At 44.9% G+C, this 24,811-nt stretch overlaps 1 protein-coding gene across 1 annotated transcript in view; it reads left to right on the forward strand.

Annotated features, from left to right (window-relative positions):
• The first annotated feature begins 838 nt into the window (after nucleotides 1-838).
• The window catches only part of LOC100760728 (guanylate cyclase 2G-like), a 50,198-nt gene continuing 26,225 nt past the window's right edge, over nucleotides 839-24,811 (forward strand). The window contains exons 1-12 of the mRNA XM_035443107.1: nucleotides 839-1,222; nucleotides 6,751-7,099; nucleotides 8,969-9,078; nucleotides 11,332-11,517; nucleotides 12,688-12,829; nucleotides 13,917-14,052; nucleotides 15,732-15,844; nucleotides 16,454-16,623; nucleotides 18,440-18,577; nucleotides 20,919-21,002; nucleotides 21,641-21,745; nucleotides 22,246-22,317. Coding sequence (XP_035298998.1) covers nucleotides 839-1,222; nucleotides 6,751-7,099; nucleotides 8,969-9,078; nucleotides 11,332-11,517; nucleotides 12,688-12,829; nucleotides 13,917-14,052; nucleotides 15,732-15,844; nucleotides 16,454-16,623; nucleotides 18,440-18,577; nucleotides 20,919-21,002; nucleotides 21,641-21,745; nucleotides 22,246-22,317 — 1,989 coding nt within the window. The remainder of the gene's footprint in view (nucleotides 1,223-6,750; nucleotides 7,100-8,968; nucleotides 9,079-11,331; nucleotides 11,518-12,687; nucleotides 12,830-13,916; nucleotides 14,053-15,731; nucleotides 15,845-16,453; nucleotides 16,624-18,439; nucleotides 18,578-20,918; nucleotides 21,003-21,640; nucleotides 21,746-22,245; nucleotides 22,318-24,811) is intronic.

The raw sequence follows: 24,811 nt of genomic DNA on the forward strand, positions 1-24,811 counted from the left end.
TAGAATCTAAATTCTTGTGTTTGAGTATGCGTGTGCACACATGTTGAGACTGCTCAACACCTTAGTTTTGAGACAAGGTATTTCACTGATTCAACTGGATTGGCTGACCTGCTAGCCCCAGAGATCCTCTTGTCTGCCTGTTGGTCTCTCTGTCTCTGTCTCTGTCTCTGTCTCTGTCTCTGTCTCTGTCTCTCTCTCTCTCTCTCTCTCTCTCTCTCTTGTGTTGGGATTACAGGAACACATCACCATGTTCATCTTTTAAATGTTCTGAGGGTTGAAGATAAGTCTTCATGCTTGCATAGTGAGCATTTTGCCAACTGAGCTGTCTCCCAGGCCCTAAGACTCTTTGTTTAGGCTTTGTATTGAGGACGAGATTTACATGGCCCCCTGCAATCCCCTCTCACAATGGTCTTCTGCAATCCCCCAACCAGGACCTCCTGCAATTCCTCCCCCCCTCCCCCCGCCAGCACATCACTTTGGAGAAGACCTACACCATTTAGGTCCAAGGCACACAAATAACATGAAGTGCATTTAAAATTATAGCACAGGCTTTCTTACTATGTGAGTAAACCCCATGTTTTCACAAAGGGTCATGTGATTTTTTTTAGTGACATGAAGGCTGTCAATGATACTGTTGGATCAGCATCCAGGGACTTTTTTGACTCTCCACTTCTGCCTGTTTTCTGTGAGACTCAGAAACAGACTGCTTCTGTTAATTAGCTGCACTGAATAGAAAGCAGACTTTGGTCTCGGGGGACTCTTCACTCTGTTATAAGTTCTGGGCATGACTGGTCAGAAGGCTGAGAGTTGTATAATGACACGTTGTTAGACTCTATCCATGGCTTCCAGGACACGATCTGAGGCCCCACCAAAGTCTCGGTTCTGTGTTGGAGCTGAAAGCCATACTGATCACTCATGTTTGGTTTTGATACTCTTTGCCATTGTGCTACTGACTTCTCTTGACGCTGCCAAGCTCACTGTGGGGTTCCATGCCCCCTGGAACATTTCTCATCCATTTAGTGTGCAAAGGCTGGGGGCAGGCCTCCAGATTGCTATGGACAAGCTCAACTCAGAGCCAGTGGGACTTGGGAACTTGAGCTGGGAGTTCACTTACACCAACTCAGCATGCAGTGCCAAGGAGTCTCTTGCGGTTTTCATCGACCAGGTACAGAGAGAGCACATTTCTGCGCTGCTTGGACCAGCATGCCCAGAAGCGGCAGAGGTAGAGTGTGGAGAATTATAAAAATGTTGTCTGGGTTTCTACTGAAAAGGGGTGTATACACAGTTGAAGATACCGATTTCATTCATCTCTTCTTACTGATTTTTTACATTTTTGATTAAAAGGTTAATTGTATATATTCATTGTATTCATGGTACTGCACTATATAAGGACATTTTCAGACAAGTGTATATTATCCATCTAGTATTATTAGTCTGGGTAAAAATCTTATCACAATTGTCTAAGTCTTCATTTCCTTTTTTTTTTTTTTTTTTTTTTTTTTTTTTTTTTGAGACCATGCAACTAAAGAGTTAAAAGTCTTTAAAGACTTTCAAGGAAAAAGGGTTCATGAACCCATTTCTCCCGCTTGTTTGACTTTGGCGTTGGATGTAGGACTCATTCACTACTCTCTTACATTGTCAGTCACATGGTTTGGAGAATTTGAGATTGACAACAATGCTTGCTTTTAAATATAACAGAATCAGTTGTTAAAGGAGGCGTCCTTTGGTGTGTATAGTAAATTATTCAGGAATGCTGACAGTCCACTGAGGGGAATACAGTATGACAGCTTGCTTTGAGCTAATGAGGTTAATAGGATTTGCTTAGTTAAGCAATGTGACTAAGGAGGAATATTGCAGATCTCACTCTTCCAATACTGCAGAATTCTCTGGAACTGTTGCTATAAAATTCAGTTGACCTTTGTATTTGAAATAGCCATCTCCCTGCATCTGACACCTCTCTGGCTATTCAAACCCTACTCCTCCTTCAAAGTCAGTTTCTGCTTTCATCTTACCTGTCCATAATTCCTCAGTTTGAAGTAATTTATCATTAACTTGTAAGAGTCTGTATCTCTCTGTATATGTATTTGTCTCCTTATTTTTTTTTTTTTGTAGAAAGTCTGAAAAACAGACTAGAAAATACTCTTTGTTTTCCCCCAGGGGACATTGAATTCTATTATTTAAGTTCATTTATAAATTTTGTTTTATAAGCTTTATCGAGGTGAGATTGAAAACCCATATGCATTTGGTAATTTCTTCCAAATTAAATGTTTTGGAAGTTAAAAATGACATATTTGATTGCTTTCCAAAAAGCCTATGTATATATCTATAAATTCTATAGGGCATATTGCTTTCTAGGGCTAGTTTTGTATATCTGAACTCCCATAAGGGAGGTATTAGATTTTTGTTTAAATTAAAGATAAAGAAGAGGAGGAGGATGAGACGTAAGACTAAGAGACATATTAGACATATTAACTGGTTTATTTTAGGACTGGCAGAGTAGGGAGACTAAGAGAGAAGAGGAACAGGGGTAAATGGCTGACCGCCATGGCGGGTTGCCATAGAGAGGCAGAGAGAGCACATAGGTGAGAGAAGAAAAGAACAGAAGCAGAGAGAAGAGTAGAGAGTGTGGAGAGAGAAGTGTAGAGAGAGTGTAAATAGGCAGGGTCTGTCTTTTAAAGGGGTCCTCTGCACCTGCGTGCAGACTCAGTTCCCATGGAACCTTGGACTGACCAGGGTACTGCCTGTTCCGCCAGGTAACAGGGGCAGGCCAGCATAATGCCTGAACCTTTCAATCCCACCTTTACTTATTATTTTAAAAAGATGGGGTGTTAGACATGGCAGATTAAGGAATAAGGGCGTCAAATTCTCAAGACTGTTTCCTGCCTACGTGGGGGGCATTGACCATCTTTGGGAGACCTGAGAAGGTTGGGGTGCTGCCACGTTCTGGGGTAGCTGGTTGTTTCATCGCAGTCCAGGCTGTATGGAACTCCCTGATGCCTCTTAGACCTGGCAAGATGTTTGCAGAGTAAGGTTAAGTTTAGAAAAAAAATTTTTCCTAAGTCCTGTCACTTGAAGGGAAGATTATAAGATGAGGGAGGGGTTCCTGAGGAGTCCCAACATGAGGGAAGGGAGTCCTGGGACCAGGGAAAGATTGAATAACTGGAGTGAATCTGACCTGTTTGTTTGGCTCCAATTCAGCTCCCTGGAACTTACAAGAATCCTTAGAGTTTGTGGAAACATAAGTATTAGACACATTAACAGCATATTCATGTTAGAAGCAATTTGGCTGAAAATTACCATTAAATTTAAAATTACCATTACCATTTAAAATTACCATTTTAAAATTGACAGATTTTTTTTAAGACAATGAAAAGCATCTTACTCTTGACCTTGTAGTTATGATTCTATAGTGGTATTGTAGAACTTTACTATGAACAGTAGTATGAGAAATAGAGAAATCAGGAACATATTTAATTCTTTTTAATGTCTCAACTCACTTTATCATCACTTAAGCCTTTTTATCCTCAGACCTTCATAACTTTAAATCATACACCTTACATTACCATCTTAGACCTTCCATTTTCAGACCTTTACACCTTGCTTTCTCAGACCTTCATAACTTGCATTTATCCACCGTATTAGACCTTTCCATCCTCAGACCTTTATAACTTACATTCCCAGACCTTCATATATCTTATACTTTTCTATCTTCACATAAACCCTAAAATACCTGTTCCTGAAATCTGTTTTCCTTTAAGCTGGCAAGACTACCAGTCGTCAAAAGCATCAGAGTTCTTGAGAAGGATAAGATTTTACCTGAATCAATGATTAAAGAATAACAGAGACTTGCCAGCAGGCTGCATGGACAGCCACTCCCCAAGATCCTCCATCCATAGTAGCGGGCTGCAGGACACCTGCCTTCTTGCTGATAGCATGTGACCTGTGGATTACGGACTACAGGAAGGCTCACTTACCATTGGCCCAGGCAACACAGGGAAAGTCGATTCCACTGTCCTCAGTCTGGAGTACTTTGTAGCAGTTGAGGTGAAGGGTAGGGTTGCTCAGTGACCAGCGTTGTCATTGACTCGAAATGAAGTTTCTTCAGTGCCCATCAGTCTTCTCGGAGGAAATGGGGTGGAGCCAGCAGCTGGCCTGTCTCTCTGTTATAAAAAGCTTTTTAACAAAACATTTTAAATGCCATATTCTCTAGATCTCTGAGCATTTGAGGGTTGTCTGTCTGATTAGTATCTCAGCAGTCAAAAGCTTGCCTTTAGTTAGAGAAAAATCCCTTTTGTAATAAAAAAGCTGTACCTTTGTAAACGGCCTACAGGATGGACTGAGTGGTATAAATATTTTGTTAATTTGAAATGGACCTTTGTGATTTTAAACTTTCATCATCATTTAAAGATACATGAGTTAAATTTAAGTTGTATAGACTTAGCTTATATTTTAAGTGTAGTTAAATTAGACCTTTATGACTTTAAATGTTTACCATTATTTAAAGATACATAGCAATTTAGGAATATGAGACTTAACACAGTTTAATTTAAGTTGTATATAGTTAGATAGGTATAAAGTTAAATTACAGGTACAGAGACAAGCAGAACTGAATAAGAGTGAAAGAGGAACCAGAATGCAATCTCTGATCCATACATTGTAGCAAACAGACAGGAGATTTAAAGAGACAGAATAGACTTAAACAGAGGGCCCTGGAAAGACACAGTATTATGTAAACAAACCATGAGCAACAGAGCCAGTGAAAGAAGAAATCACAGACAAAAAAAATAAATAAATAAAAAGCAAAAAGATCTGGCAGCCAGGTTTGCTGGCACAGGCCGCTGGAATGGGCATGCCTACAGGTAGGTCACATGGCCAAGATGGTGGTGACCATAAGCTGCTTTTTTTGTCTGTTTACCTGCCTGTTGGCTGTAACCAGAAAGGTTCCTCTATGCATTTCCCATGGGTGAGGCAAGTGGAAAAACCTGCAAAAGCTCCTCTCCGGATGCACGTCTGCCCGTGGGAGTTGCCAGGGGCCTGGCCCGGAAGGGGACACAGCTGTCCTGAAACTGAAAAGGACCCAGGGTCGGAACTGAAAAAGCAAAAAAGCGCCACTCCTGGAGCAGGATCCCAAGCCTGACCCTCAGGAAATTTAAGGGATATCTTACTGGATTGTAGCAAATAGGCAGATGAGTGGGTTCCAAAGATGGTTAGTTGGAAAATCGGCGAGTTGAAGTGTACAGAGTTCTGGCATCTCAGGCTGCTGCAGGCAGAAGGAAGTATCAGGAAAAACTGGGATGGAAGTGGGTTATGAGTTCAGATTTTAGGATCCCTGAAATTTCCCGTGCCCCTGGCAGGAAAGGTTACAGAGAAAGCCTATCCAGTGCCAATGGTAAAAGTTTTGCTTAAATTAGATATAAAGAAAAAAAGGAGCAAGATGAGAGATGAGACATAGAGACATATTAGACATATTAACTAGTTTATTATAAGCCTGGCAGAGTAGGGAGACTAAGAGAGAAGAGAAACAAGGTAAATGGCTGACCACCATGGCTGGTCACCATAGAGAGAGAGAGAGAAGAGAAGCAGAAGCAGACAGAGAAGAGTAGAGAGTGTAGAGAGAGAAGTGCCTGTTCCACCAGATAACAGGGGCAGGCCAGCATAATGCCTGAACCTTTCAGGGGGTCATAAACTTCCTTAAGATGAAGGTCCTCAAAATTCTTTGTGAAATGTAGGATCTTAAAGAAAAAACCTGAGAAACAAATGATAGGTAAATTCAGGAGGCATGTAAATGGGAACCCACAGCTTGAGTTCTAATGCCACTCCAGGAATGTTAGCCATATAATTCACATCCCTGTGTCTCCCCGTTTTCATCTTTAAGGTGGGAGCCATGGCCATTCGTATCCTGTAGAAATGCTAGAAGCTTAAATGAGTGCTCAGCCCTAAGTGGGATGTCTGCATCCTGCCCCTCCTCTCAAAGCTCAGGAGTCCAAGGCAGTGGATGACCACAACCAAGTAGTGCTTTCAAGACCCAGCACGGAAGTTGCAGACAGGGAAGAGCTTGTATTAGCTGTAACAGCATACGCAAGACTTGTGTAAGATCAAGTCAAGCAAAACCTAAGCATGGAGGGAAAAAGGCGGTCAGGATTTCCCACCCTTAGATGAGAAACTATTGGCAACTGTTGACTGTGAAAGAGGGAGAGTTAGCTTACTTCAAGGATGCAGGCCCTGTGAGGTTACCTGTGTTCCAGGAGATGGCTTCAGGCTCCTGCATGTGCTACCAGCTCTGAGTGGACTCAGTGGGTTAAAAGACAAAAAGAAAAACTACATGAAGTTGGGAAGGAATAGTTGTGGGTTGGACTTGATTGAAACACATTGTTGCATGTACAAAACTCTCAAACAATTAAAAAAACAACTTGAAAACTATTGCAATTAATCAAGTTTGATCACAGTGTTTGTCACAGTGTTTTTTTTTTTTAAGAGAGTTTTCAAAAAAAAAAAGATTGACATGAACATGGAAGTTCTTAATAGAGGGCTTAGAACATGGCAAGTGCTTGATAAATCCTTACATTACTCCTGTCACCTGAGGTCCCTGCAGTGCAAATTGTATGGAAGACATGTTGTTGACATTCCAAAGAGGAGTTGCAGAAATGACCCATAGGTTCCCTGAATCTGCGTTCTCTGCAGACACTGTACGTGAAGGCTGAGTGTAGCATAAGCTCTGTCATGGAAAGGCGCCCCCTGTTCACTTTCAAGGTTATTGGCTTGCTGGCTGCTGAGTGGAACATCCCCACCTTCGACTTTGTTGGACAAATGGCAGCACTGGAGGACCACTTCTGGTGTGACACCTGTGTGACCCTTGTGCCCCCCAAGCAGGACGTGGTTGCTGTGCTTCAGGAAAGCCTGCGGTACCTGGGCTGGGAAGACATTGGGGTGTTTGGAGGCTCCACTGGGGCTTCCTCAGGTGATGGAGTGGATGAGTTGTGGGAGGCTGTTGAGAGTGGACACCAGTGGCGTTTCTCCATCACTGCCAGCAAGAGGTACAGTAACAGCAGCCCAGACCTTATGCAGGAAGACCTCAGAAACATATCCTCTCTTGCCAGGGGTGAGTAGTCAAGAATCTTCCTTTGCTTATGTTTGAAGATTATTTAGAAACAGCTTTGGACTTTTTGTCTTTATACTTACTTTCCTATAAGTATAAAAGGTAGGTAGAAAAAAGGTATAAAATTAATAATACATTAAAGCAGTTTTTTATGTATGTATATATATATGATATGAACTCCTGGTTGTTTTAGTGTTGTGCTGCACAGAGTAAGTTCTAGAAGCATATTACTGGTAATCTAGGTCCTGGAATTTATTGGTTCATAGAGAATATGGGCTTTGCAGACTGAAGCACTTAGTTTTTTATTTCAGTCTTCCCACTTTCTAGCTGTGTGTCCATGGCAAGAATCCTAACCTCTCTGTGCCTTGGACACTTTCTCTATTACATAGAGTCAACCGTCATAGTTCTCTCCAGGGAAGGTTGGGACTAAGTAGGGTCATATGTGGGAAGGGCTTAGTGCCACATCCAGGTGACAGACATCAACTGTGCTGCTGAGAATGCCTGTATCTGTCACTGACTCCGTGTTCCCAGTGAACTCATTCTTCATGGCCTTGGGACACTGGGATTGCCAAATGATTGTCCTCAGAGTGACACCCATGGCCACTCACAGGAGCTGTCCCTCAGCCACCCAGGCACAGCCCAAAGTCCCCTTCCTCTGGGAGGACTTCTCTGAATCCCCCTCCAAAACTGGGATCAGATCCCTGCCTCTCTGGTGAGTGTTCAGTCTTCCCCTAATCTCTCCACTCTGTCTAGGACTCCAAAGATGTCCTCTGTAGACTCATGTGCCCAGTGCTTGGTCTCCACCTGGTGACTATTTCAGGAGGCTCTGGAATCTTTAGGACAGTGGTTCTCAACCTTTGTAATGCTATAGCACACTTCCTCATGCTGTAGTGACCCCCACCATAAAACTTTCATTGCTACTTCATAACTGTGATTTTGCTACTGTTATGAGTCCTAATGTAAATGTCTTAGGTGACCTCTGTGAAAGGGTTCAACCCCCAAAGGGGTGAGACCCACAGATTAAGACTCACTGCTTTAGGGAATGGGGCCTGGCTTCAGAAAGCAGGTCACTGGGAGTGTGTTTGGGGGTTACACCTGGTCCCAACTCTTCCTCATCCTCTCCTTCCTGTCTACCGTGAAATGAACCGTCTGCTCCTCCATGTGCTCACACCCCTGTGATGTTCCATATCAACATGGGGCTTAGGAGACCATGGACCGAGCTCTCTGAAACTGTGAACCCAGAGCCTTTCTCCAGGGCATCTGTGTGAGAGTGATGAAAAACAATGCCCTCCCCGACAGTGGGGCCCATTCTGTCCTGCTCACACACAGTGCCTGTCACACTTGAAGATTTAGAGGAAGACAATAGCTCATCCAAAAGCTAAACTGTCATTTGTGTGACTTCAAAATGAATGATAGTGTTCCTGAATACAAAAGAGCAAAGCAGCGTGGCCATTTCCCCACATCCCAACTCAGAATGGCCAAATGTCCTTGACTCCGGGTCCATTTGCCTTCCTCTTAATTGATACACAGCTGATGAGTTGTTGATTTTGCTGTCAGTCAAATAAAATCAAGGCATAAAAATGATCTCAAACTTTGTGGAGTTGTACATTGTGGTGGCGGAAGACTGTAGCCAAGATTAGTTGGCAACTTGTGTGTCATAGGCTTAGTTTAGATAGACTGTCCTACAACAGCCTAGGCATGCCTCTTCCCTGAAGCATATTAAAAGATATAAGAAGACTGTGTCTTGTTTGGGGTGGTCTTATTTTAGACATAAAAAAGACTGTGTGTTGCGGGGGGGGGGGCGATGTATGACCCACACACGTGCCTATGTGAGCATGAGCAATGGGCTGACTCCGTTTTTCCTTCTTCTAGTTATTGTTCTAATATGCAGCTCAGAGGACACAAAAAGCATTCTGCAGGCTGCAGAGAACCTGGGACTCAACACTGGAGAATTTGTTTTCATCGTTTTACAGCAGCAGGAGGTAAGGGTCTAGGCACTGGTCAGGGGCTCTGTAGAGAGAGGTGATGAGAAGGACCACGTAACAGGATGCTTATGGGAACCAGATACTCAGTACAGCTCTAGGAGGTCAGTAGTCTCGAAGGTTTATCTTAACACCAGGGCTGTGGGCCTGGGGTACAGCTCAGTCTGTGGTGCTTGACAACCTTGGTCCCCACTTTAAAATGCTGGGTGGCCCATACTTGTCTTCCCTGTCCTGGGGAGGTGGGGAATAGATTGCTTCCTAGAGCTTAATTACTACTCATCCTAGCCTGGTTGGTGAGTTTCGGGCCAGTGAAAGACCCTGCTCAAAAATATAAGAGGATGGCATCGAAAACAACACTCAAGGTTGACCTCTGGCCTCCACACATACGCATACACACGTGTACATGCACTCATGCGTGTGTGTGTGTGTGTGTGTGTGTGTGCACACACACCATCATGTGAGCATGAATGTATGCATGCACACACACATACACACACACACACACACACACACACACACACACACACACACACACACACCAAGACTAAACTGAAAGTATTTACCCAGAGTTCCTCTGCACAGTTAGTGAAGGACAAGGCCTGGGCTGGAATGAAGTTAGCTGGCTCCCGTGTGAGCACACACCAGCCAAACTCTCATTTCTGCAGGTACATAAGCCCATCTAAAGGACTCTCAGGTGGCTCTCATTTCTGTTCTTCTGTATATTTCCCCGTGTACTGTTGAACCTAACAAAGGCCTGTAGAGGCCATAGCACTGGCCCTGTGAGGCAATTCTCAGGTGGTCTGGTTCTTTGATAACGGTGGGCCAAAGAGCCACACACTTGCCATAGTAGTGTTAGATATTTGACATATGTTGCTGCAAGGCAGACATGATTATCCTTCCAGCTTTTAAAAACAAGACTTAGATAGGCAAGTGAGGCACCTCACCTATGATCTCAACACTCCCGAGTTGCCAGGCTGGTGTTTCAGACTGAGTCTTTGTTTGTTATCTTCTTTACAGAGTAAAAGGTGGAGGCCCAGAGAGGTGAAATAACTTACCCAATGCTGCACAGCTATCACTAGAATATTCTAGCCTTCAGTGTCTGCACATACTACACTAATGCCACCTAGAAGGCCACTGTCTTTCCTTCACTGTGTGTCCACAGTGTAGTTTCCCATAGGTTTTGTTTCTAAAAGGAGCTGTTTTATATAATCAGAAGGAACTAAAAGGGGCAAAGTGGATGTAGAAGGTTGTAACAGTGACCATATATATATATATATATATATATATATATATATATATATATATAATCTCTTCCTTCGTCAGGAAGTATTGGATGGCCACACCGCCTCGGCTCTCTCTGGGTGGAAGCTGGGAATCTCCCGCTCTCTACTTTCCCGGGTATCTTCCTGCCTCCTTTTGTTGTTACGAACCCTCTTCTTCACCTTCTCCTCATCTCCACTTGCAGGAAATGATGAGAGGAGAGGATGACACAACCCTAGGGTTTTCAGAGAATCCCTTCCAACCCTTCCTTCTTCCTTTATAAGGAAACTCTGACGGTCAATGCCAACTGCTTTCCAGTTCAGGAAGAACACAGAATATGAAATATACCATGAAGTGTCCATACAATTGAGTTCATCCTGCTTCTTAAAAATCCATCTGGTGAAACCAGTTAGGTTTATGTTGTAAAAAAATCAAGCTGCAGAGCAACAATAGAGTGTAATATCAGTTATGTAAAATACATACACTTTGCATGTATACACACACACACACACACACACACACACACACACACGTGTGTGTGTGTGTGTGTGTGTGTGTGTGTGTGTGTGTGTGTCTATACATGCTCATACTAGGGAATTTGGGATACATGCAGTGTGTAGTATGCATTTGTCAGAGTAGTGATAATAATATAGATGAAAGCTATGGTAATAAACACTGAAACCACAAGGCAAAATGGAGACCAGATGGTCCTAACCCTGTTCAGCTTTGCAATCTTTGCCGTTACATAAGCTTTCTGTGTCTTAGCTACCTGGTGTCCCACTATATTCTTCCTTCTTTACTCGTTGGGTTCCTTCCTGCTGCTTGCGTGCTAGCTAGCAAATGTGGACCTGGCATTGCAGAACCTTCTGGAATTAATGTATTTCCAAGAATACAATACAATACAACAATTAAAGTTCTGAGCTGTCTTGAATGTAGTTGGGCTCCATGGGTCATTTCCTACAGCATGGTGAAATTTCCTTTTTTACTTTTCAGGACAGCTTTTGGAAAGAAGCACTGACAAATGGCAAAGTGATAGGTTTCCCCAAAGTCTATGAGTCAGTGTTTGTCATCGCCCCCAGCTCCTATGGAGAAGGCACTGGAGATGATGGCTTCCGGAAACAAGTCTACCAAAGGTTGAGGAGGCCACCCTTCCAAAGCTCCATCGCCACAGAGGACCAGGTCTGGTGGAGGTTTTTGTACAATTTTGCATTTATCTTTCTTATTTCTGCCCACCCCAACCCTGCATCACACACACACCATTGTCTTCCACAGCCTGAAGGAAACACTGTTTTGATGTTCTTACATGAAATCCATACTCATGACCACAGAGGAGTTGGAGTTACAGGGTAGAAAGCTACTGGCCTTTGCTATCTACTAACATGGATGGAGCCTTGGAGTAAATAACCAAATTTCCTCGTATCTGGGTTACCTCAGACATGAATTAGAATCATTAAAGGCAACTACCTTCCAGGCTGGCCCTGAGTGTCCCAGGGAGTCTGTTGATGGAGCAGAAGAGATGCCAAGTGGGCCCTCAGGCTGCTCTGATTGCCTTTACCAGGAGATGACAGGACTAACAGCCAGGATGGAACAGTCAAGCATTGAGCCAGCACAGTCCAGGCAAGCAGATAGGCTCTGTCAGGATGGTCACGAGAGAAAGTATTAGCCATCAGGAGTAGGAGTGTATACAGAAGGAGAACATGGGGAATGTTTTGCAAAGAGCATTGGCAAGAGAGGAAGCTACTTTCCCTCTGCGGCCATGTTGAGACACTGAAGACAGGATTTTATGAGGAATGAAGGTCAGACTGTGGGCCCTACCAGGGTGAGGAGATGCTTATTTTAGGGATGGCTCTGAGTAGGCACTTATACTTCTGTTGATGAGACGAGCAGGCATTGAAGACCTACTATGGACATCTGTCCTCTAATAGTTTACATATTCAGCCTCATCTGGCACCACACATATTTCAGGAGTCATTTTGTCTCCATATTTAAATGAGCTAGCTGAGGTCCGGAGAGGCCGCAGAGCTCGCCTCTGCTTATAGCCACAATATGGTAGGCATTCTGGCTTTTGGTTATTTCACCCAAGGCATAGTCCCCTCCTAATGAATAGCCAATAGCACCCTGGAGCTGATCTTGGTCTGAACATGTGATCCACCAAGAAAACGGGGGGACCCAGCAAAGGTGAAGACTTGGATAGCTAGGTTTGATATCATCGGGCATGGGTATAAGGTAGCTCCCTTCTCCTCTCAGTTAGGCTGTTCTTGTGCTCAGACAATAGAGAATTATTTCTTCTAGTTAGATGGTGAAAGTTGGGGGCGATATGCACACCACACTTGCTTCTCTTGTTTGAAGGTGAGCCCTTACTCTGCCTACCTCCACGACGCCCTCTTACTCTACGCTCAGACTGTGGAGGAGATGATCAAGACTGAGAAAGACTTCTGGGATGGGCAGCAGCTGATTAACACCCTGAGGACTGGCCAGATCACACTGCAGGGTAAGGTGGTCTCTGAGCTCCAGCTTCTTAGCCTCATCCCTGTGGAGTTGGAAATGCTGGGCATGAGCTATAAGCTTGCTGTGTTAGCCTCATCCCTGTGGACATGGAGATGCTGGGCTTGCTGTAAGGTCCACCTCACTCTGCTATGAAATAGCATCTTATCCTTTTCCCTCTGGAACTCTCTCTCAGCTTTTCTTGCAGAGACTTGCCTGTAGATCACATCTGAACAGTAAGACAGTATGACATCCTGGGAAGAAAAGGTCACCAGGTGCTATATCCATGGGTTGTGTGCCAACACTGCCTCCCATGGCTCTGGAAGGCAGACTTGGGACACTGATCTTCTAGGCCGCCTGTATTAGGACTGAGATTCTCCCTTTTCTGAGACTTAATGTGTAAGGTCTCCAAGATCACAGAGCCAGGCACATAGTAGGTACTTCATAAGTGGCAATATTGTTTCCTGTCCACAGTGGAACCTAATGTCAGGGCATGGATGCTGGTTTGGGGTGTAAGATAGGTGTTCCCTTTCCTGAAGTCTCTCTGTGATAAATAAAGTTTAGCACATGCCAAGCAAGGGCAGCAGAACTGCTGGCTGGAACTGAGCGCCCGGCCAAAGCTTCAGCACCTACCAAAGTCAGAAGAAAGGGCCCAGAGAGAATGAAGTTTGCAAACCTCTGTCTCAGGAATGCTTACAGGGATTAGCCAGCACGGCAGGGACCAGAGGACAACTGTCTGCCCTTCATCCCCAGCCCTGTGGCCATTCAGCTTCCAGGCGCCATGATTTCTGATTTCAGAGGAGGTGGTTTCATGCGCAATGCATGCAAGATGGCTTAATTTTTCCCTCAACACTGGATGAGCCTCCCTGCTAAAGAGAGCTAAAGAGATAGTCTACCTTCCCAGTGTGCCTCCACTTCTGAGCCACCTTCTGTCCCTTGGTGTATATGTTGACCCTGGCTCAGATTTTGTCAAATGGCAGAACCTGTTATCCATGTCTGGTGGGGAATGGGCATGCCAATCAGAGTTGGCACGGGCTGCTGTTCTCAGCCATGAGCACCACTTTGTCCTTACCCGGTGTAATCTCTCTTTCCAGGAATCTCTGGCCCTGTGCTTTTGGATTCCCAGGGGAAAAGGCACCTGGATTACTCAGTCTATGCTCTACAGAAATCTGGAAACAGATCCCTTTTTCTTCCTTTTCTTCATTACGACACTTTTCAGAAAGAGATCAGGTATTGCTGGTCACTTCGGTAAGACTGGTCATTCTGTAAGAAGAAACTGGGTTGGGGGATTAGAGGTTTCGGATCTAGGTCTAGAACATCCCACTATGTAGTCTATTCACTATGGTTATGTCCAACCTGTGTCTGTGGGCTGCATATGTTTCAGATTAGTGATGAATGCAGTCCAACACAGTATCGTAAACTCATGTAAAACATCAGGCTTTTGGGGGGATATGTACACACACACACACACACACACACACTTCTTTATTTTTGTGGTTTTTGAGACAGGGTCTCTCTGTGTAGCCCTCGCTGTCTTGGAACTTGATTTATAGACCAGGCTGACCTTGAACTCCAGATTGCTGGAATTAAAGGTGTGCACCACCACTGCTTAGTCAAAATCAGGTCTTCAGCAGGGCAGCATCCTGTTATGACATCAGAGCTTTCTGAACTCACAAAGACCAACTTGGTTTGCCCAGATTGTGGGTATCACCCTTTTCAGGATCCCAGGGGAGAACGCAGAAACAGAGTACCCCAACTATCATTCCACGGGGGGGGGTTGCCTCCTTTGATGCCCCACCTGGATCCCAGTTCCACACAAGGATCCCAGAGGAGGACACAAAAAACACAGTACCCCAACTGTAACTTCATAGAGGTTTGCCTCCTTTGATGCTGGATCCCATTTCCAGTGGTGGCCAGAAGAAGCCCTGATCCCCTAAGGCAGTGAATCTTGGGGCCACCTATGGGCTCGAGCCCACATTCAGTAAAGCCACTTGCCTACAAAGCCTGCCTCCCACAGACTCCCAGGGACATCAGGACCTGTGCTGTTCTGGGCTCCCAGTACCAGGAATTCCTGCAGAAGTCCTTTGTATTGTTTTCTCAGCTACAAACCAACAAGGAAATGAAAAGGAATGGTAGTGCTTAACTCCAGGTCTACCTGCCTGCTACCGCTAACCCAGATTCTGTGTGAGACATTTTCCCTCCCTTCTTTGAGAAGAGTAAGTGCCAGAATAGGCCAGACAAAAGCAAAGCAACTCTAACAAAGCAGGTCCTCTGTGTGGTAGGAAGGGGCGCACTCCACTTAGGGAGTAAACTGTCAAGATACTTGCTATGCATTAAGATCTGTCTGTGCCAAGCATGGCTGACACTTGTAGCATTGGCATGATTTTTTAGTCGAGAGACATAGTTTAAGTTAGAAGATTGGGGAAGTTATTCCACCTGGAAAAAAAATAGAAGACATTGCTTTCCCTGAATTTCATGACTGGATGTCAGACTTGAAGTTTGAAGAGCTAAGGAAAGTAGAAAACACTCATCAGGCCACCAGTGGTTTGAATTAGGGGGCTTAAGCCTGTTTGCTTTCACTGTTGTTGTTGTTTATTTACATTTATTCATCTCTGTGCATGCATTCACAAATGTGTAGCTACAAGGACAACTTTGGCGAGTTGGTTCTGGCCTTTCATCATGAGAGTTCCAGGGATCCAACTGGGTCATTCTACTTCACAGTATAAGTGCCTTCACTCACTAAGACATCTCTCTAGGCACTGGGTTTTGTTTTATTTTTGTTGTTGTTGTTGTTGGTTTTTTTTTGTTTTTTGTTTTTTTTTTTTGTCTCAGTTGCTCTTGTTGTGTATGGGGTGAAGACAAGTAGAATAAATGCACTGAACACAGACCTTTGTCTTCTCTGCTTAAAGACCCTGGAGGAATTTCTCTGACATCTCTTGGCTCCATGGCTCCCCTCTGGAAGACAGACCTGGTTGTGGATTTCATAACAAGCTTTGCAAAATGGAGCCTCCTGCTGTAGCAGGCAAGCATGACAGCTCAGACAAGGTGGCAGGGATGGTTTCTCAACAACACTGTCTTGGGGCCAGAAAGCCTTTCTGTGTGAGACTGTCCTGTGCTTGTGGACAGTGAGACATAGCATCCCTCTAGCTAGAACTGAAAGTGTTTTCAGACATCATCATGCCCACCTCCCCTGTTTAGAGCCATCACTATCAAGAACCCAAGCTTCAAGTCTTAGAACTTCCTTCAAGGAGGCAGAAGCAGTTTGGGCAGAGGCTATGGCTGAATAACTGGTTAGGAGCCTGGTTTATGAATTAGACCATGCCTGGAGGACATTATAGAAAATGCATAGTAATTGTTCAACAAAAGAGTTGGAAGTCATTGCTATGTCCTCACTATAGAAGTTTCTGTTAACAAAAATGAGGTGACTATATTTGCCATGGTAGCTGGTGTGTGTGTGGGGGGGGGAAGGGTAGCAGATCCAAGCTAGGGGTCCCAGCAGAGCCAAGTCTAAATGGTTTCAGCAGGTTATAACCTACACCATATCCAGAGAGCCTTTGAGACACCTGCTTGGCAGAGACACGTTTACCTCTGCTCACAGGTGGGACTGAGTAATGTCTGTCTCTACCTCCAGGTGAGCCTGCAGCTCTGGTGATTATCACAGTGACACTCCTGGTTCTTGCCACAGTAGCTGCCATTACAGGGCTGGTGTTATGGGTGGTGAGAGGAAAAGCACAGAGCCATCACAGAAACACCTCGTGGCAGATCTGTTATGACAGCATCACTGTTCTGCCCCAGCACAAGGTGAGGCCACAGGTTTCCCTGGTGACTTGCAAAGGGACCTCCCCTAGGAACTTATGACAGACAGCAAGGGGAAGACTCACTGAGAAAAGTCTCAAGACTTGAGTTAAGTTTCTAGGCTACATTCACCAGAGAACACTACCCTGCCTCTCAAAACTTCAATTTCTTTAAAACATTAAACTATTTTTATTTGTATCATGTATCTAAACAGTGTACCCATACCTCCATTCCCTCCCTCCAACCCTCTCCCCCCAAAATATCTCCATTCCCAATTTCATGCCCCTCCCACACTAAGTTCATATGCAAATGTGGGGAGGGGTCATCTACAGGGGGTGCGGAACCTACTGGTGGCCACCTACTCCACTCCAAAAGTGGCTCTCTCCAAACTTCCTAGAGCTCCTCCGTGCTCCCTGTTGGACTTATCTAGCTTGATCGTGTGTCGGTCTTGTGCTGGTAACCACAGTGTGTGTGAGTTCACTAAGGCCAGCCTTACTCCTCCAGCGCCTACATTCTTTCAGCCCCCTCTTCCAAGGCTCTCCCTGAGCCTTGGGAGGGGAGATTGATGTACAGTTCCAGTTCTTTGGAAATGGCTGGTAGTCTTCTAAAGCTCAACTCTTCTGTGGGGTGTCCCTGTGGAGCACCGCAGTCCTATTGAAAACATTAACTCTTATTTGCATAACAAGCATATCAATGCACCATCCAGGGTAGCCTAAGCTCAATTCAAGGCTTCAGGATGCCCTAGAGGGATACAGAGGGGTGTCTCCATGGTGAGGTGAGGGTGCTATGGAGGCTTCTGAGAGGAAGTGCCATTTAGGAAGAATGAATTGTTAGCAGTGACAAGGAGAGAAGTCACAGAGACCATGTCAGGATGTCAGAATGTTAGAACATGTGGCTGGGAAGACTGGCTGGTACCAAGTCAGGGAGATTTCAGGGTCCTAAACTAATTAGTCCGTTACTTCCAAATGTCCCCAGGGATTTGAATCTGTTCTTCCCTCTCCACACACAGAGCTGTAATCTGATTTGCTCCGTTTTGCACATTAGGGATCCATTAATATTCACTTTAAAAAGGACTAGGCTTCTGTGCTCTGAAGCTGTGCTGTAGTTTGTTAAAGAGGTTCTGGAAATATTAAACATAGAGATAACTTACATGGGTGGTGGTGGTGCACGCCTTTAATCCCAGCACTTGAGAGGCAGAGGCAGGCAGATCTCTGTGAGTTCAAGGCCAGCCTGGTCTCCAGAGCGAGTGCCAGGACAGCCAGGACTGTCTCACAAAGAAACCAGAGGTACCCTGGATGGTGCATTGATATGATTGTTATGCAAATAAGAGTTAATGTTTTCAATAGGACTGGGGTGCTCCACAGGGACACCCCACAGAAGAGTTGAGCTTTAGAAGACTACCAGCCATTTCCAAAGAGCTGGAACTGTACATCAATCTCCCCTCCCAAGGCTCAGGGAGAGCCTTGGAAGAGGGGGCTGAAAGAATGTAGGAGCTGGAGGAGTAAGGCTGGCCTTAGTGAACTCACACACACTGGGTCAGGAAAACAATTCCATCTCTGCCTCTGCTTAAGTAGCACAGCTAGAGCATGAATATAGGTAGCCTGGCTTCAGAGCCTGTACTACCCATGGTAGTGCTGAGGCCAAGAGTGAGGCATGCAGCAAGTAGATACATTTTGGATCAGAAAGAGCAGAGTTCAAAGCCTGGCTTTCCCAGGCATTGACTATGTGGCCTTGCAATTCATCCTCCTTATCTACAAAATATACCATCCTGCGGGTACTAGGCCATGCTGCTGAGAGCAACTGAGCTGTGTCTTTTTTCCAGCCGTCCCAACGAGGCACACCTGTGTCGAGGCACAATGTTAGTGATGCTTCTTTGGTGAAAAGCTCTGAAGATTGTAGCTCTTTTGTCAAGAGCCAATGGGGCGAAGAGATGTTTTATGCCCCCGTGGGGCTTTACCAGGTACTTCTGTGCATATGAGTGTCAATGTGGGTTTCTGTCCTTTTCTCTTAATTTGGTCAGGCTGGACATTATGAATATAAGAACATTCTCCAAACAAAATCCCAGGTGGTTTTGTGTCTCTAGACTGCTGTTTCTCTAACTTTAAGAACTAAAACACCATCATTTTTTTTTAAATACAGCAAAGTATATATAGATACTATGTTTTACTTAAAAAAGAACTTAAGAGATGTTTCTGAAGTGAAGATTTTGGGTCACCAGGGTGGAGACTGAGATTCTGCATTTGTGACAAGCTCCCCTGTGATTCCTACACTAGTAACTCGATCAGACTTAGAACTCCCAGTAGAACCTTCTGCGGTGATGGCAATATCCCAAAGCTACCACAGCCACTGGCTACAGGTGACTGAACACAAGTATCTCTAGGCAAATTGGATGTTAAAGATAATTAAATTTAAATAGCTAGGGAGCTGCAGATATGACTCAGCCAGGGCAGCCCTCACTATAAGCACTGGGACCCGACTCTCAATCCCCAGCACCTAAATAGAACAGCAGCAACCAGGAGTGGCAACACATGACTGTGACCCCAGCGCTGGAGAGGTAGAGACGGGCTGATTAGCCAACCTTTCTGGCTGAATTGATGACCTTTAGGTTCAGCAAGAGACTCTGTCTCAAAAGTAAGGTGGAAACCAATAGAAATTGACCCAACATTGACCTCCAATACCACATACATGCCCAGCTATACACACACAATTTAAATAGTCCCAGGTGGCTAGTGGCAAACTTAGAAGGTAGCACAGTCTCAGAGTGAGGATTTCTTTACCCCAGATTCATGCCAGATACTGATACATCAGCCATGTAAAACTGGCAGCTGTTGAAGCTCAGACATTACTCCCGGCATCCTTTCTCAGCTGGCCCCAGAACACATGCCTCACCAGCCTTTAAAAGCTCAGCTCCCTTGGTCCTGGGAAATGGAGGCAGAAAGTGCCAAGCAAAGCAATCACCGACCGTTGCACTCAAGTGTGGTTTCAGTTTCTGGCAGTGTCGTGTCCACTCTGCCTTCCCCACCCCAGCTGGAACCTTCTCATCCTTCATGTTTCCACACGGGCATCACGTCTTCCAGGAACCTTTCCTCAGTTACACAGGAGCCCCTTCCTCCATAGGAACCGGGTCTGTATCCCAACCCCTTCACAGCTGCTTCTTCACTGAAAGTGGCAGACCTGGGAGATGATATTTAGCTGATCTGAGCCTTGCCCCGCCCCCTGCTGTTGTGTTTATAGACCACACCCTCCTTTCCAATCAGCCCCTACCTCACTATTGCAAGTTGTTGAGGTTGGGGATTGAGTGACTCTAAAAGCAGAACCAGCAGGTAACAAAAGTAAGATCTGCCATTTCATGGAAGCTTTATATGCCACGTGCTGCTTAAACTGACCCCATCCTTCTCCAAAACATACAAGTTTGGTGGTGATGCCCTCTGACATTTTACAGGTGAAGAAAGGGAGGCTGGGAGAAGTGAAATTGAATTGTTACAATGGGCTTGAACTAGGCACCTGACTCCAGACATAGGGCGTCAACTCACTATTTTCTTGGATGATAATGAGACATAGAAGAGAGAGCTGGCCTTGCAACCAGATATTCAGACCTGGCTGCACTACTGCACATCTGCCACCCTGGACAAGCTACCCAACCTCAGTGATCCCATCCAGAACGGGGCTAAGTGCAGCCCCCTTGCAGGGCTGTGCTGACAGGCGAAGGAGGCCTTACTGCTGAACCTGGGCCTACCACAATGTCACCAAGGGGGGTGACTGGTCAGTGGGGATCTGGATGCTATCGCCCATAGATGGCGCTCTCCCCAGTTTTCCCATTCACCATTCTCACCTTTCCTGAGTGGTGATGTTTCTGGATCATCCTGAGTTAAGAACATTCTACTTTGGGGCTGGAGAGATGACTTAGTGGTGAAGAGCACTGGTTGCTCTTCCAGAGAACCTGGGTTTGATTCCTAGCACACACAGGGCAGCTCACAACCACCTATAACTCTCATCCCAGGTTGAGAACCCTCTTCTGTTCTCCCCAGGTACTGCACACACGTGGTACACAGATACACATGCAGGCAAAACATGCAGGCAAAAAAAGGGAGCCGGGCGGTGGTGACAAACGCCTTTAATCCCAGCCCTCAGGAAGCAGAGGCAGGAGGATCTCTGTGGGTGGTCTACAGAGTGAGTTCCAGGAAAGGATCCAAAACTACACAAAAACCCTGTCTCAGAAAAAAAAAAAAGAAAAGAAAAAAGAAAAAAAAAGAAAAAATACTAAAAGAAAAAAGAGATTTTTACTTTGTCTCTGATTCTAGGGCAATCACGTGGCCCTCTGCTATATTGATGATGAAGCAGAAGCATGGCTTAAGAAGCCAACTGTGCTACAGGAAGTCTGGCTGGTGAGGCTCCTCTCTGCCCTGTCGGTCCTCTGTTCCCATTGTGAGAAGCGGCCTCCCTCCCAAAGGTTCAGTGGTGGAAGGGGGTTTCCAGCTTGACACAGGGCTCTTTATCGGCTGCAAGGGCTTGGACCTCAGGCTCTTGGTCCTTAGGCAGGAGCCTGAAGTCTGGTTCCCTCCTACTTCTGTCTGCTCCCTTAACTTTTCCTGGCCTTAATTCTGGCCCTTCATCCTCTGATGTGATGGGTGTCTGCTTCCTCTTGAGCTTGGATCTTGGATCTTGGGGAGGGTTTGACGCTTTGCTTCATGTCAATGACCCAGTGTCACACACCAGGGGATGGGTGCAGGATCTGCCTGTGGTGATGAGGTTTAATTACTACTGTGGCTTGGATTGGACTTTGATAACCCCTGGTTTGTTTGCCGGACTCCCTGGGTTTACTTCCTGGCTGTGCCATTGAGCTGTGTATCCCCTTCAGTAAGTCATTCCACCTTTAAGGCATCGTTCCTTTGCCTGTAAGATGGAAGGAGTTCTCGCACAGCACCTTGGCAATTAACTAAAAGTGGATAAAGCACACAGTGTGGTCCCCGTGTAAGGCACCCTCTGTGCGTGTTATATATAATATTGCCACTGTTGTTTCCAGATGTGTGAGTTAAAGCATGAAAACATCGTCCCCTTCTTTGGTGTTTGCACAGAACCGCCCAACATCTGCATTGTCACACAGTACTGCAAAAAAGGAAGTCTGAAGGTAAGCAACAATATTACGTCGTTGTCGGGCTTCATTAGACAGCCAGCGGAAAACCTTACCCATCTTTCCCCCATTTATCCATGCATGGTTCCGTTTGTTGTCTCACCAAAAGTCCTGGATTATCTTAGACTTCTTCCTGGGATCTGCCAGGAATATGAGTGAATCTGCCAACTACTGGTTCCCTTTCCTCTGGGTGGAAACTGAATGAACTCGATTTGTTCTACCATGACAGCCCTCTGCTTGAATCCCACCCCTTCCGACAAATGGCTATCAGTTAGTTTTGTGTCAGGGAAGCGAGGTGTTGGTAGAATTCAAGACTGTATCCTTTCTCCACATGGAGTGAGACTTCACAGTTTTCTGCAAAGATTTCCACTCAAGTGTCACTTGCCCCTTCTCTCATTAGTTCCAGGCAGAAAGACATGAGTTACGTACGTGATCATCTGTCCTGCTCTATGTGGGGAGCTTAAGTCCAAGTGATATTTGCAATAACTGTTTTCTAGGATGTCTTGAGAAACTCAGATCATGAGATGGATTGGATTTTCAAGCTCTCATTTGCATATGACATAGTCAATGTGAGTATAACAGAAACTGACTTAAAGAATGCATGCCATATATTCCTGAGTTGTTCTCCATCTTTGTTGGCTCTCTTTCAATGTCTTTAAACTGAATGACTCCAGGTTTAAATCTGATCACTTCAATCAGATGTTCCATGGTTTTCTCATTCTCTAATCATACATCAATGTAGAGGGAGAAAAGTGTTTTAAACCAAAGATGGAATGAATGGTAACCCTGCCCGATCAGGAAATAACAGGGCATCTAGGCTTTGGGGAGAACTTCTTGTCCCAGAGAGAATCCAATCACTGCACCACAAGTAGAGCTGGGGAGGATATGTCTTTCTTCTCTCTAGCCCCTGAGTCCCTCCTCAGAACCTGGGAATCAGTACTACAAAGATAGAACTGTGGGCTAGAGGTGTAAATATGAGAGGGTGTGAAAAGCACAGCCTTTGTTTGGGGCTGCAGTTAGGAAGAGGATGATAATCACTGTAATAGCACACACATATTACATAGAATGTGTGGATACTGTTCGATAAGGACATTTATTAGTGTTTTGTCTTATTGACTTATTTATTTCTTACAACAAGGCACACCTGTTGTTGCCCTCATTTTGCAGATGGGATAACTGGATACAGAGCATTTATATAGCTTGCCTGAAGTCCTACAGCTTCTAAATAGTTATCAATATGATTCATATCTAGGCATTTTGAGTCTTGTAGCCTGATTTTCCATACCACACTATGTATCATGAAAAACTAGAAATTTCTGCTATGATTTATAACAGAGAGGAACCCTTACATAGGTGTCCTCCATAGGTCTCTTACATAGGTGTCCACCAGGGTCTGACAAGGACCATTCAGAGGTGGGTAGAGAGAGATCCATCCCTTCCACGAAGGTAGGGAACATGCAGAGAGAGGGTGACTAGACCCAAAAGTCCAGATGACTCATGGTAGGTTTACAGAGGGTGGTGAGGGATGAGCAAGGCAGATATGGAATTGAAAAGATGAGCTATGAAGTGTGTTACAGCCAGTAAGTAGGATCCAGCAACTTGAGGCTGTCTCCTCAAGCAGGACTACTGCGTAGCTTAATTTGCTGTGTTACCCCTCTGCCATTTAAAAGGACCAAGAAAAGTACCTGGAAGTAAATCCTAGAGATGAAGGTACTCCAGCTTACTCATGGTAGAAACTGTCCGAATCCTCCAGCCAGCATTGCACTCATCAATAAACAAACCCCTCAGAGGACACCCTGCTGGGTGGTGGAAGGGCTGCAAGTACAAAAGCTAAGCCCTGTCCTTGTTGAGGCTTGGGACACCTACTCAGAGAATGACCTTGTAGTCTATTCCCCTCTGTGCTTTCATGTAAGAGGACTGAATGTTGGCCTGGTTGGCTCAGAACCTTTGCTTTCTCAAAGGTTTCACTGCCCTTTGTTCCTAAGGCACTCGGTTGGTCTGCTGAGACCCTGGTTCCCCAGCTCTAGTGGAAGGCTGGCATCTTGTTGCCAAGCAAGGTAGACAAACACAGTCTTCACCATCATTATGTCTCCAAGGGCAATCCCGGAAAGCCATTGTTGTTATAAACTGTAAACTTTGGATGAGCATCTGCTAAAGGCTTGTTTTACTCTGGGACTGTTTGAAGACAGATGAGGACTTAACTGTCACACCCCATTCATAAGACACAAGTCTGCTCTGGGTGTGTATTTGCCAGCATTTCCTCTACATCAGAGAGAGAGAGAGAGAGAGAGAGAGAGAGAGAGAGAGAGAGAGAGAGAGAGAGTCCAAACAAGCCAGTGAACCGAATTAGAGGGTTGAGTATTTACTTGGGATCTGATTGTAGTCTGAACATGGAAGGCATAGGGGAATGAAGCTCACTTCCTGCCCCCAGGAACCCAAAGCAGTGGGATGATCTTTGCAAAAGGCTTTGGAAATCATAACAAAGTCTGCCTGAGTAAAGGTGGTCCCCTCATTTTTAGCTAAAAGAAGCATCGATGAAATCTGCGGATAAGAGACAATTTGACATAGAAATTGGCTTAGAGATTTACACGAGTCTGTCACATACTGGTCACATGACTGTCACCACCGTGAGACTCAGAATTAAAGACAGTATCAGATTCCATCTCTGAAAGTTGATTTGAGAGCCAAAGTACATAAAGCGCCTAGCTCTGTGGCTACCCCTGAACAGATATGTAATAAATGTGTGAATTTTTAGTACTGTAGTAATTATCAGTACTCTCATTAACAACTCCAGTATGGGTATTAAAAAACTGCAGTCTCTTGTTGAAATCTACCAAGAATTCTGTGGAATAATTCTGGTCTGTCTGAATTTGGCACCACAAGGAACATGTGCTAACAACAACGAACACTAGAAAGGTAGCTAGTCCCACTTGAGATATGTCTCAAGTATAAAAGAGATCCACATGCAATTTGAGAGCTTAGTGAAAAAAGAAACCCACAGATGTTTTTCACAAAAGATTTTTAAATGCACCAAATTAAGTTCACAGTATGGTTAAAATTATT

This window comes from Cricetulus griseus, chromosome 3 (genome assembly GCF_003668045.3).
Source record: "Cricetulus griseus strain 17A/GY chromosome 3, alternate assembly CriGri-PICRH-1.0, whole genome shotgun sequence".
NCBI lineage: Eukaryota > Metazoa > Chordata > Mammalia > Rodentia > Cricetidae > Cricetulus > Cricetulus griseus.